The sequence below is a fragment of the Leptodactylus fuscus genome, chromosome 1 (genome assembly GCF_031893055.1).
Source record: "Leptodactylus fuscus isolate aLepFus1 chromosome 1, aLepFus1.hap2, whole genome shotgun sequence".
NCBI lineage: Eukaryota > Metazoa > Chordata > Amphibia > Anura > Leptodactylidae > Leptodactylus > Leptodactylus fuscus.
In genome coordinates this window covers 5,255,826-5,270,440 of record NC_134265.1, presented here as the reverse complement: position 1 = coordinate 5,270,440, position 14,615 = coordinate 5,255,826, and the positions used below count along the sequence as shown (strand labels likewise).

The window sequence follows — 14,615 nt, the reverse complement described above, 5'->3', positions numbered from 1 at the left end:
ACGCGTCAACCTGGACGTACTGTATATCTTTGTGACACGTTGTGATGATGGAATACTTTTTATCTGGAACCATGTACTAAAATAAAGAGGAAGATTTTATCAAGAACACGGCTGTGCTGGATACTCCTTTTATCTTTGGATGTATTGCTTTTTGCACCGGACCGTGGGAGTTTGTATCCGAGCAAGGCTGACAGAAGATATTTATATGCAGGAGTGGAATTGTCAAGCGTTGGACTGTGAATGGGCTGAGTATAAATTCCCTTTTCCTTTTGACGTATAGTATACAGTATAGTACCACAGTATAGTACACAGTATAGTTGTAAGGATTGGAGTCAGGGTCAGGCAGTGCAAAGTGACACAGCTGGGAAAGCAACAATGTGCAACTAATGTCAAAAGGGGTCGTAGGCCCTGCAGCTATAACTATGCTGTAGTATCTGAGATGAGGCAGACCAATGCACTTCCTAATTGAAGTGCGCCTACCACGACTCCTTACGCTTCTATCCCGGCGGCTAGGATAAGGGAAGAGGAGGCCCTGAAAGTCCTAGGGACTGGAGTCACGGGGTCACACCTAAACAGAAAGCACAGTGTAACTGCAATGCAAAACAAAAGACTAAACAGCATGGAACCAGGGAGGACCACAAGTCCCAGCAAAACACAGAAGAGAAGGCGAGGTCAGACGAGCAAGAGGTCAAGCCAGGAGATATAATAAAGGTACCAAATCAAAAGACAAGGGATAGCCAAAAATACAAGCCGGGTATATAACCAAGGAACAGACCGAATACAAACAGACAGGGAAACAGACTGAGCAGGGGGACCAGGAAACCCAAAGTGAATGGCTGTCAAGGATCCATGCCTGGGTGGGGTTTAAATAGCAGCAGAGAACACACCTGATGGCTAACGGCATGGAGACTGAAGACAAGGAAAAGATTAACCCTTAATGACCTAAGCACATATATACTCCTAACACGTCTCCCAGGGAGACGCCGCGCAGCAAGGAGACCGCGGCGACTCCGTATCCTGACAGTACCCCCCCTTTGAGGAGGGGCCTCCGGACCCTCAAGAGGACCCCCTGGCTTAGTAGGGTAAGAACGGTAAAACTTCTCCACCAATCTAGAAGCGTGAAGGTCTCTGGCTGCCACCCAAACACGCTCCTCTGGTCCATACCCCTTCCAATGTATGAGGAACTGAAGGGAATTCCGCACTCTGCGTGAATCAATGACCCGTTCCACCTCATACTCTAGTTCCCCCTGAACGATCACAGGTTCGGGTGGGGAACGAGTGACCATTGCCGGAACATACTTTTTGAGTAGGGACTTATGAAAAACTGGGTGAATATGGAGGGACCTAGGAAGTGGTAATTTGAATGACAAAGGGTTGATTATTTCAGAGATGGGATATGGACCAATAAAACGCGGGGCAAACTTAGAAGATGGAACACGAAGTTGGAGATTTTTTGTGGATAACCAGACCTTGTCACCCACCACAAAGTCAGGTCCAGGGCGGCGCTTTCTGTTGGCGAAATTTACTTGATTAGCCTGGGCTTTTCTCAGCGATGCCAGGCTTTCAGCCCATTCAGTACAGAGAGATTTAGCAACGTCCTCTACTGAGGAAAAGGCAAATTCATTACCTGTTCCTGAGGAGAATCTGGGGTGAAAACCATAGTTAATGTGGAAAGGAGACGACCGAGTCGAGGAGTTGACATGATTATTTAGTGCAAACTCAGCCATGGGCAAATATTCACTCCATTTATCTTGGCAATCAGACACAAAGCACCTCAAATACTGTTCCAAAGATTGATTGAATCTCTCTGTTTGACCATTAGTCTCTGGGTGGAAGGCTGAGGAGAAAGAAAGAGAGACTCCCAACCTGTTACAAAAGGCTTTCCAAAACCTGGACACAAACTGTACGCCCCTGTCCGACACCACATTTGAAGGAATACCATGAAGACGTAAAATGTGGCGGATAAACAACCAGGCCAACAATTTAGCTGAAGGCAATTTTTTCAAGGCAACAAAGTGGGACATCTTAGAAAAACGATCTACTACAACCCAAATTACCGATTTCCCTTAAGAGGAAGGGAGATCGGTAATACAATCCATGGAGGTGTGACCAGGGTCTATTGGGTAGCGGGAGTGGATGTAAAAGACCCGCTGGAAGTTCATGGGGCACCTTAGATCTGGCACAGGTCTCGCAAGAATGAACAAAATTTTTAACATCTCGTTGCCAAGATGGCCACCAATACGTTCGTGATAACAGATTCCCAGTACCAGCAATGCCTGGATGACCTGCCAGAACAGAGGAGTGGATCTCCTCTAAGAGCTCCAAGTGGAGGTGGCTAGGGACAAACAATTTACCTGGTGGTAGCGCACTAGGGGCAGCATCCTGAGTGTTGAGAATACGGGTTTCAAGATCCGAGGTCAAAACTGCCACTACCACCCCAGGAGCAAGTATATTTTCAGGTTCCCCATCAGAACTACCACTAAGACCGGGACGGTAGGTAATTACAAAGTGGAACCTAGTGAAAAATAGAGCCCACCTGGCTTGACGGGGATTTAATCTTTTCGCCTTGTCTAAATATAATAAGTTTTTGTGGTCAGTCAGTACAGTAATTTTATGTCTGGCCCCCTCCAGGAAGTGTCTCCACTCTTCAAAGGCCCACTTAATCGCCAGAAGCTCTCTATTGCCAATATCATAATTGGCCTCGGTAGTGGAGAACCTCCTGGAATAGTAGGCGATAGGTTGGAGGTTGGTAAATGGTTCAGTGCCCTGAGACAGGACCGCTCCTACACCTACTTCTGAAGCATCAACCTCTACAATAAAGGGCAATTCAGGATCAGGATGGACCAGGACTGGGGCAGAAGTAAAGAGTTGTTTTAAGGTGGCGAACGCTACCTCCGTCTCTGGTGTCCAGGAGGCAGGATCCACCCCCTTTTTGGTCAAATCGGTGAGAGGTTTAACAATAGAAGAAAAATTTCGGATAAATTTTCGGTAATAGTTGGCGAAACCTAGAAACCTTTGAACTTCTTTTAAGGTAGTAGGTTTCTCCCATTCAAGTACTGCAGATACCTTTCTGGGATCCATACCAATGGTACCAGGAGTAAGGATGTATCCCAAAAAACCTATCTCCTGGACTCCAAATTGACACTTGGATAACTTAGCACAAAGGTGGTTTTGACGTAGCCTAAGAAGAACCTCTTTTACATGTTGCTGATGTGACTCCCAATCCGGTGAGAATATGAGGATGTCATCTAAATAAATTACTAGATATCTACCTAACAGATCCCTAAAAATGTCATTCACAAAACGTTGAAATACCGCCGGAGCATTGCTCAAACCAAAAGGCATAACTAGGTATTCAAAATGACCTTCAGGGTATTAAATGCGGTTTTCCACTCATCCCCGTCTCTTATCCGAATCAAGTTGTAAGCTCCGCGGAGGTCAATTTTAGAAAACCACCGAGCCCCCACCACCTGGTTAAAAAGATCCGGGATAAGTGGCAGAGGATGTTGGTCTTTGACCGTAATTTTATTCAATTCCCTGTAGTCAATACAAGGTCGGAGGCCACCATCTTTTTTTTCAACAAAGAAAAACCCCACCCCCACAGGAGAAACTGAAGGTCGGATATGTCCTTTAGATAGGCTCTCTTTAATGTACTGGCGCATGGACTCGCGCTCGCGCATTAAAAATGCGACCTTTGGGTAGTTTAGCTCCAGGAACCAAATCAATTGCGCAGTCATAAGGTCGATGTGGAGGCAAGGCCTCCGCACTGAGCTTGTCAAAGACGTCTTTGAACTCGGTAATAAATTCCGGAATTTTGATATCATTTTTGATAGTACAAACAGTATTAATATGAGAAGTACAGGAATCTCCCATCTAACCAACTCCGAAGTTTCCCAATTAAAGACTGGATTATGTACACGCAACCAGGGTAAACCAAGAATAACGTCTGCAGCCAGTTTTTTCATAACAAAAAATGACACTTTTTCAACATGTAAACTGCCGACAAAAAACTGCACCTCAGCAGTACGGGCTAAGATTTTCCCTTCAGACAAAGGGGTTAGATCTGCTCCAGATACCTGACATGGGTACTTCAAGGGAATTAATTCAATTCCTAGAGCTTGCGCCACCACTTCAAGGATGAAGTTCATGGCGGCACCTGAATCCACCATCGCCTGACATGCAAAAGTTTTATTACCATTAACAAGAATAGCAGGGAGTAAACATTTTTCAATATTATTAGGAGGTACCTGTGTGCCTGAGTGACCCTCCCGGCAATCACTCAGGCATTGGCGTTTTCCCGGCGGTGGTTTAGGTCTGGTTGGACAGTTTCTCAGGATATGTTCAGGTTTGCCGCAATACAGACACAGAGCGTTTTCTAGGCGATACTTTCTCCTGGAGGTGGATGTGGACCCCAATATCATTGGTTCTTCTTCAGGAATAGAACAAGAGGTAGGACGGAGGAGTCTGTGTGTGTGACGTGTATGTAGCAGAGCAGTCTGTGTGTGACGCATATGTAGCGGAGCCATCTTTGTGAGACGTGTAGGTAGCGGAGCCGTGTATGTGTGACGTGTATGTAGCGGAGGAGTCTGTGTGTGACATGTATGTAGTGTAGCCGTGTGTGTGTGACTTATATGTAGCGGAGGAGTCTGTGTGTGTGGCGTGTATGTAACGGAGCCGTGTGTATGTGACGTGTATGTAGGGGAGCCGTCTGTGTGTGACGTCACACACGTCACACAAAGACGGCTGCGCTACATACACGTCACACACAGACGGCTCCGCTACATACATGTCACACACAGACGGCTGCGCTACATACACGTCACACACAGACGGCTCCCCTACATACACGTCACACACGGCTACGCTACATACACGTCACACACAGACGGCTCCCCTACATACATGTCACACACACATGGCTCCCCTACATACACGTCACACACACACGGCTCGGCTACATACACGTCACACACAGATGGCTCCGCTACATACATGTCACACACACACGGCTGCGCTACATACACGTCACACTGACAGCTCCCCTACATACACGTCACACACACACGGCTCCCCTACATACACGTCACACACAGACTGCTCCGCTACATACACGTCACACACACAGACTCCTCCGCTACATACACGTCACACACACACGGCTCCGCTACATACACGTCACACAAAGACGGCTGCGCTACATACATGTCACACACAGACGGCTCCGCTACATACATGTCACACACACACGGCTACGCTACATACACGTCACACACAGACGGCTGCGCTTCATACACGTCACACACAGACGGCTGTGCTACATACACGTCACACACAGACGGCTCCCCTACATACACGTCACACACACATGGCTCCGCTACATACACGTCACACACAGACGGCTGCGCTACATACATGTCACACAAAGACGGCTCTGCTACATACACGTCACACACACAGACTTCTCCGCTACATACACGTCACACACACAGACTTCTCCGCTACATACACGTCACACACACACGGCTCCGCTACATACACGTCACACAAAGACGGCTGCGCTACATACACGTCACACACACACACACGGCTACGCTACATACACGTCACACACAGACGGCTGCGCTACATACACGTCACACACAGACGGCTCCCCTACATACACGTCACACACACACGGCTTCCCGACATACACGTCACACACACACGGCTCCGCTACATACATATTACACAAAGACGGCTCCGCTACATACACGTCACACACAGACGGCTGCGCTACATACATGTCACACACAGACGGCTGCGCTACATACACGTCACACACAGACGGCTCCGCTACATACACATCACACAAGGCTCAGCTACATACACGTCACACACAGATAGCTCTGCTATATACACATCACACACAGAAGGCTCCGCTACATACACATCACACACAGACGGCTCCACTACGTACACGTCATACGCAGATGGCTCTACTACATACACGTCACAGACAGATGGCTATGCTACATACACGTCACACACACACGGCTGCGCTACATACACATCACACACACACGGCTCCACTCCATACACGTCACACACACGGCTGCGCTACATACACGTCACACACACACGGCTCCACTCCATACACGTCACACACATGGCTGCGCTACATACACGTCACACACAAACGGCTGCACTACATACACGTCACACACACACGGCTCCGCTACATACATGTCACACACAGACAGCTGTGCTACATACACAACACACACGGCTCAGCTACATACACGTCATACACAGACTGCTCAGCTACATACACGTCACACACAGACTGCTCAGCTACATACACATCACACACAGTATTATCCCCCACAGTGGCCCCTGCACACAGTATTATCTCCCACAGTGTCCCCTGCACGCAGTATTATCTCCCACAGTGTCCCCTGCACACAGTATTATGCCCCATAGTGACCCCTGCACACAGTATTATGTCCCTTAGTGGTCCCTGCACACAGTATTATGTCCCATAGTGGTCCCTGCACACAGTATTATGTCCCTTAGTGGTCCCTGCACACAGTATTATACCCCATAGTGGCGCCTGCAGACAGTATTATCCCCCATAGTGACCCCTGCACACAGTATTATGTCCCACTGTGGACACCCATAAACAATTATTATACTCTGGGGTCTATTCAGACTCCAGAGTATAATAATTGGAGACCCGGGGGAATAAAAACATTAAAAATAACAGTTGCTTACCTGTTCCCCGGCTCCTTTGCTGTCGGCCGCCGCTATCGTCCTTCTTTAATGACGTCGTACGTCACATGACCCGGGAAGCAGGCCTGGTTCATGTGAGGTCAGAGACGTCAGACAAGTATGAAGGAGGCCTGGCAGGATCATGGAGAGGTAAGTAACAGTATTTTTTACGTTCCCTTACCTCTCCTGGTCCGCCGATCATTATACTTGGGGGGTCTGCATCTGCAAAGACCCGAAATGTGGCGTAAATGATGGGGGGAAACGTATGGCGGATACAAGATGGCGCACATTTCCCCTGAATCGTGCCTTATCTACGAGGAGTGCCTGATCATACTGACCATAATGTCTTCTGTCCATCATCCAACATTTCCATCAGAATTGTATGATGGAACAGTAAAAGATGCCTGGTCATCAAAACCCTCTTTAAAAGGATCTTAAAGGGAATGTCTCTCCCACCTTGTTTCCCAATAAAGGCCACCATCTATAGTATAGACTAGAAAATAAATCCCTGATCAGTGGGGTCTGAACACTGAGACCCCCATTTAGCCCTAGAACAGGAGATTATTTTCCCCTCCTGCATATTGAGGCATGACTGGTAGTGGACGGCACCCCCATTCTCTTCAGTGGGTGCACCGGAGATAGCCAAAGTCCAGCATTCAGTGATATCTGACGCCGTCCACCACCAGATACACCTACATTCAGCCTGACTTTGATCAGGCTCAATGCAAAGCAGATGAAAAGAACCCCCTCAACTCTCTGACTTGAGTGGGACGCAGCCATCAGACCCACACCGATCAGATATTTGTCGCCTATCCTGTGGACAGATAAATACTTTTCATGGCATAATCCTATTTACAGGGTTTTATTTTAAGCTTAGTACCTATTACAGCGGCCAATCCCCACAGCTCTGACACTATATCTATCCTGACCACTAGGACCGCCACCATCATCAAAACAGGGGTCCTACATTTGTACTACTGCGCCATTCATCTCTATGGGAATGCTGAAAAGAAGTAGAGATCAGAATTATTATCTCTGGCATCTCAAAGAGATGAAGGAATCAGCAGCGCACATTGTGGATCATATAGGGGAGAAACAGGACGTGTGATCAGTGGGGCCCAATAGACAGATCCCCAGTGATCTACTTTTTATTCCTAGAGGGAATAGCTTGTTGCCTCTGGTGCTGGAAGCCGACATCTGTGTCCCTGGTATAGCGGTGGTGCTGGAGCACTACAGCCCTGCCCCCAATGACTAGGAACACAGCTACAGTATTAGCCACCACCTATATACAATGAACACAGCTGCAGTATTAGCCACTGAAGACGCACCCAGGTTTTAGAGGAGAAAAATAGGGGAAAAAAATTTTCAGGCAAAAAATGGTAAAATATTTAATATATGGGAGTTGTAGTTTTGGAACAGCTGCAAGGCCACATTGACAGGTGACCCTGCAGCTGTACGGGGATGTATAGGGCGTTTTTTATGTGGGGCCAGATGTACTTTTTAGTTATACCATTTTGGGAAATGTTTATTGCTTAGATCACCTTTTATTTAATTCAGAGGCAAAACAGAGAGAAAAACCCGGCAGTTTAGCACTTTTGATTTTGACGTTCACTGTACATAAAAATATTAGTAGACCGGGCATTTTCAGACACAGAGATTCCTAATGTGTATGTTTCACAGTAATGTTATACTTTTATATGTACTCTAGGGAAAGGAGGTGAACTTTTATTTATTTTATATTATATTTTTTTTAAGTGTTTTTTTTTTTTTTTTTACTATTTTATTATCCCCCGCCTAGGGGGCTTGAACCTGCAATCATTTGATTGCAAGTCCCATAGACGGCAATACAAGTGTATTGCCGTCTATGGGAGATTCTATACATTACTATCGCGGAGGGTCATAGACCAGCCGCGATAGTAATATATATCTATGACAGGCCTGGGAGCCTTCATTAGGCTCCCGGCTGTCATCGGAACAGGTCGGCTCCTGCGGCCTCGCCGTGCAGGAACCGGCCTGCATCACTAAAGGTATGGGGCCGGTGGGGACCGGCCCCGGGGCTAACTGACTGCCGGGACCTGTGGAGGAGCAGCGGATTTGCAGCATGGCCGTGCTACTGCCACCGCTGGTTTTCTTCAGCGGCAGTAGCGCGGCAATCTGCAGGCCCCGGCAGCTAAGACAGTCCCCGGCATCTGCTGTAATAGACCGGCGGATGCCGGGGAGTGTCTTAGCTGCCGGGGCCTGCATATTGTCACGCTCCTGCCGCTGAAGAAAACCAGCGGTGGCAGTAGCGCGGCCATGCTGCAAACCCACTCCTCCACCCACATTCAGACTATAAGACGCACCCTCATTTTCCTCCGAAATTTGGGGGAAAAAAAGTGCGTCTTATAGTCCGAAAAATACAGTATATACAGTGCACAGAGCTGTAGTATTAACCACCGCCTATATACAGTGAACACAGCTGTAATATTAACCACTGCCTATAAACAGAGTACAGAACTGTAGTATTCACCACCGCCTATATACAGTCATGGCCAAAAGTTTTGAGAATGATACAAATATTAATTTTTACAAAGTCTACTGCTTCAGTTTTCCAAATGGCAATTTGCATATACTCCAGAATGTTATAAAGAGTGATCAGCTTATGGGCTAGTTCACACGTGAACTGCCTGCGCGGGTTTTGACACAGAGAGAGACGCGGCGAGCCGCGTCTCTCTCTTGTCAAAACCCGCCCGCCGCGACCATCGCGGTCGCGGCTTTCACCTCCGCTGTCGGCTCAAATGAATGAGCCAACATGGAGGGTGCTGCAGCCGGGCGGAAGCCGTGCGGCGCAGCCCGCGCGGCTTCTGCCTGAAGAAAGAGCATGTCGCTTCTTTTCTCCGCTAGCAGCAGCCCGCCGCTAGCGGAGAAAACAAGCCCGGCGGTCTCCATAGACCACCATTATAAGGGGAGGTTTTGGACGCGAAATCCGCTGTCAAAAACCTCCCCTTATACTCACGTGTGAACTAGCCCTAACAGTAATTACTTGCAAAGTCAATATTTGCTTAGAAAATGAACTTTATCCCGCAAAACACATTTCAACATCATTGCAGCCCTGCCTTAAAAGGATCAGCTAACATTGTTTCAGTGATTGCTCCATTAACACAGGTGTGGGTGTTGATGAGGACAGGGCTGGAGATCAATCTGTCATGATTAAGTAAGAATGACACCACTGGACACTTTAAAAGGAGGCTGGTGCTTGGCATCATTGTTTCTCTTCTGTCACCCATGGTTATCTCTAAAGAAACACGTGCAGTCATCATTGCACTGCACAAAAATGGCCTAACAGGGAAGAGTATCGCAGCTAGAAAGATTGCACCTCAGTCAACAATCTATCGCATCATCAAGAACTTCAAGGAGAGAGGTTCCATTGTTGGCAAAAAGGCTCCAGGGCGTCCAAGAAAGACCAGCAAGCGCCAGGACCATCTCTTAAAAGTGTTTCAGCTGCGGGATCGGGCTACCAGCAGTGCAGAGCTTGCTCAGGAATGGCAGCAGGCAGGTGTGAGTGCATCTGCACGCACTGTAAGGCGGAGACTCTTGGAGCAAGGCCTGGTCTCAAGGAGGGCAGCAAAGAAGCCACTTCTCTCCAGAAAAAACATCAGGGACAGACTGATATTCTGCAAAAGGTACAGGGAGTTGACTGCTGAGGACTGGGGTAAAGTCATTTTCTCTGATGAATCCCCTTTTCAATTGTTTGGAACATCTGGAAAACAGCTTATTGGGAGAAGACGAGGTGAGCGCTACCACCAGTCTTGTCTCATGCCAACTGTAAAGCATCCTGAAACCATTCATGTGTGGGGTGGCTTCTCAGCCAAGGGAATCGCCGCTCTCACAGTCTTGCCTAAAAACACAGCCATGAATAAAGAATGGGACCAGAATGTCCTCCAAGATCAACTTCTCCCAACCGTCCAAGAGCAGTTTGGTGATCAACAATGTCTTTTCCAGCATGATGGAGCACCTTGCCATAAAGCAAAGGTGATAACTAAATGGCTCAGGAAACAAAACAGAGATTTTGGGTCCATGGCCTGGAAACTCCCCAGATCTTAATCCCATTGAGAACTTGTGGTCAATCATCAAGAGACGGGTGGACAAACAAAAACCTACAAATTCTGACAAAATGCAAGCATTGATTGTGCAAGAATGGACTGCTATCAGTCAGGATTTGGTCCAGAAGTTGATTGAGAGCATGCCAGGGAGAATTGCAGAGTCCTGAAGAAGAAGGGTCAACACTGCAAATATTACAACGCTGCATTAACTCATTCTGTCACTATAAGCTTTTATTACTCATAATATGATTGCAATTCTATTTCTGTATGTGATAAAAACATCCGACAAACACACAGAAACCAGAGGGAGCAGATCATGTGACAAGAGAAGATTTGTGTCATTCTCAAAACTTTTGGCCATGACTGTACAGTCTACAGAGCCTTCTAGGTTCTAGCACTGGAGACTGGCTGTAAGTGCTGGGCCCCATTGATACAATATTGGTGACCCTATCCTAAGGGGAGGGGGGGGTCATCAGCCCAGAAAACCTGTTTGATGAAAGTTTTTTATAGACCACAGAGAAATCTAAAATGAAAACAGGACAATGAATATAATTAGTTAAAAATCGATTTTAATTTCAAAAGGTAAAAATTTTTTTAAAAACCTACATAAGAAAGACCGAGGAGGAGGGGAAGACCCAAATAAACAAGGAATGGGAATAGGAAGGGGAGAGGCGGGGGAAGGGAATTCTAGACCACATCACGTTAGAAGAATATATAGTATATACTTAATAATGGACATCTCATGGGGCCAGGGTAACAGCTAGTGTTAGATCCTGAGGGGTCGCACCTACACTGCACTGGGATTGGTTGTTACTAGCAATAGGTGGATTCACACCTGCAATATTTCCTTTGGGGGTCTCTTCCCCCCATTCCACTTGAAAAATGTGGAAAGAAAAATCCTACAAGCAGCACTTTTCTCTCCGCATGATTCGTGTGGAAAATACACACACCCCATTATAGCCTATGTGGTCCATGTGGTTTCATTGCTCATCGCTCTTTAATGCTTTCAATATTCTGTTCAGAGGGCATCCCCAAGCGACTCCCTGAATGGAATACCCAACACAGATGTGAACCAGGCCTTAGCAAATGCATCATGGTACGTGTAGGCTGACTCGCACTACCTCAACCTCCGTCTCTCTAGCTATCCCGCCCACTACTAGACCTTCCCAACTAACTTAGCCCACCGCCCCATCATACTTGCCTCTCTCTTACTTCCAGACTTCCTCCAGCGAGACAGCTCCTCCCTCTTTTCTGACTCTGCCGGAGCACATAATAGTCCCGCCGCTGCTCTTTGCTCTGCAGTCGGCAATCCACCTCTACAACGCAGGCATCAGAGGCTATTGTTGTTTTAATGGCATTTACTCTGTAGCCCAAAATGACGTCACCTGTATTCTATGTGTCCCCCCTGTATTCTATGTGTCCCCCCTGTATTCTATGTGTCCCCCCTGTATTCTATGTGTCCCCCCTGTATTCTATGTGTCCCCCCTGTATTCTATGTGTCCCCCCTGTATTCTATGTGTCTCCCCTGTATTCTATGTGTCCCCCCTGTATTCTATGTGTCCCCCCCCTGTATTCTATGTGTCCCCCCTGTATTCTATGTGTCCCCCCTGTATTCTATGTGTCCCCCCTGTATTCTATGTGTCCCCCCCCTGTATTCTATGTGTCCCCCCCTGTATTCTATGTGTCCCCCCTGTATTCTATGTGTCCCCCCTGTATTCTATGTGTCCCCCCTGTATTCTATGTGTCCCCCTGTATTCTATGTGTCCCCCCTGTATTCTATGTGTCCCCCCTGTATTCTATGTGTCCCCCTGTATTCTATGTGTCCCCCCTGTATTCTATGTGTCCCCCCTGTATTCTATGTGTGTCCCCCCTGTATTATATGTGTCCTCTCTGTATTCTATGTGTCCCCCTGTATTCTATGTGTCCCCCTGTATTCTATGTCTCCCCCTGTATTCTATGTGTTCCCCCTGTATTCTATGTGTCCCCCCTGTATTCTATGTGTCCCCCCCCTGTATTCTAGGTATCCCCCCTGTATTCTAGGTGTCCCCTCTGTATTCTAGCTGTCCCTCCCCCTGTATTCTATGTGTCCCCCCCCTGTATTCTATGTGTCCCCCCCCTGTATTCTAGGTATCCCCCCTGTATTCTATGTGTCCCCCCTGTATTCTATGTGTCCCCCCCCTGTATTCTAGGTATCCCCCCTGTATTCTATGTCCCTCCCCCTGTATTCTATGTGTGTCCCCCCTGTATTCTATGTCTCTCCTCTGTATTCTATGTTTCGGTACAATTCCGGGGAAAACTAATTTACATGGTTTTATTTACATTTTAACCCCTTAACAATAACCCAAAACTGTGCCAATTTTTTTTTTCCTTCTTAAAGTCGCCGTATTATGACACCCATAACTTTTTTCTAATTCTGTGTATGGGGGTGCATAGGGCAGGTGTACCCCTGGGGGGCCTTGAACCCCAGGGAGTCTGATCCCTAATGTAATGCATTACAAAATATTGGCACTTCTACTGCAGGCTGCATACATGTAGAGGCAGAGTAAGGGCCATTATATAACATGTGGGCACTGAAGGGGGGGGGGGGCCATCAAATAAATGTTACTGAAGGCTCCAAACAAAGCCGTATTTTATAAACCTTTACAAGTGTTGCCTATTTGGAGGTGCCCGGTTGGGACATTTGATCAGTAGGGGGCACTTCGCTTGGTCTAGAGCACTGGCACCTAATGATCTTGTAGCGGGGTCTTCACACCATTGAGATCTCACATAAACCTAGAAACAAAAAAAAACCTAGAGAAACATTGTTCTGAGGTTTATTTTTAGTCAAATGTATAAAAAAACAAACCAGAGGACATTCTGGAATATGATGTGACAGCAGAGACACAAGCCCCATGTAACACAATGAATAACCCCCCCCCCCCCATATGTTCTGTGTTCCCTTCATGAGACTGAGCCATTTGTCACCCATCCTGCACCTCTCCCTCTCTCACCTCACACAGCCCGAGCCCCGTGTCCCTTTCTCACACAGAGCTGTACCCTCAATGTAACCCTTTTATCACACAAGCTGCAACCCCAATTCTCCATCTTGGGCAGCCTGCACCCCCATCTCCTCTTTATTTCTCCTGTACATCCCCCTCTATCACACTCACACACAGCCTGCGCCCCCTCCCCCTCACACTTGCTGTCTCTTCCCTCCATTCCCTGCAGCTTCCGCTTCCTGTGTAACTCGGCACAGTCCTGAATAGCTCCGCCCACACCAGAGGCTGATCACATGGTCGTGACGTCACCGGAAGTCCTGTAGCCCACCAGGATTTAGCAGCCTCGGTTACTATACAGCGGTCGGCGCCAGTCCCGGCAGGATTATTATTAACCCCTTTACCTCCGGACAGTTCTGGACCATAAAGGCCTTGTGCGCATGTGCAGGTAATTCCTAGTGATGTCTCCTCTGCAGCCCCTCAGTATCACATGGCTCAGGTATATTCTAGTGTATGGGGAGGGGGCGCAGAGACCCCAATACAGAGCTCCATAGACTGTATACAGCTACCGGTACATACACTATATATATATATATATACAGCTACCGGTACATACACTATATATATATATACAGCTACCGGTACATACACTATATATATATACAGCTACCGGTACATACACTATATATATATATATATATATATACAGCTACCGGTACATACACTATATATATATACAGCTACCGGTACATACACTATATATATATACAGCTACCGGTACATACACTATATATATATACAGCTACCGGTA

General features: G+C 47.2%; 2 protein-coding genes and 1 pseudogene across 2 annotated transcripts in view; 2 read left to right on the top strand and 1 right to left on the bottom strand.

Moving 5' to 3' along the window:
- LOC142192831 (uncharacterized) overlaps nucleotides 1–14,615 on the bottom strand; it is a 319,569-nt pseudogene that overhangs the window by 40,258 nt on the left and 264,696 nt on the right.
- The window catches only part of LOC142196919 (uncharacterized), a 106,000-nt gene that overhangs the window by 23,590 nt on the left and 67,795 nt on the right, over nucleotides 1–14,615 (top strand). The gene's annotated exons all lie outside the window — the stretch shown is intronic.
- The window catches only part of LOC142196930 (uncharacterized), a 21,029-nt gene continuing 13,440 nt past the window's right edge, over nucleotides 7,027–14,615 (top strand). Inside the window, exon 1 of the mRNA XM_075266911.1 lies at nucleotides 7,027–7,140. Coding sequence (XP_075123012.1) covers nucleotides 7,027–7,140 — 114 coding nt within the window. The remainder of the gene's footprint in view (nucleotides 7,141–14,615) is intronic.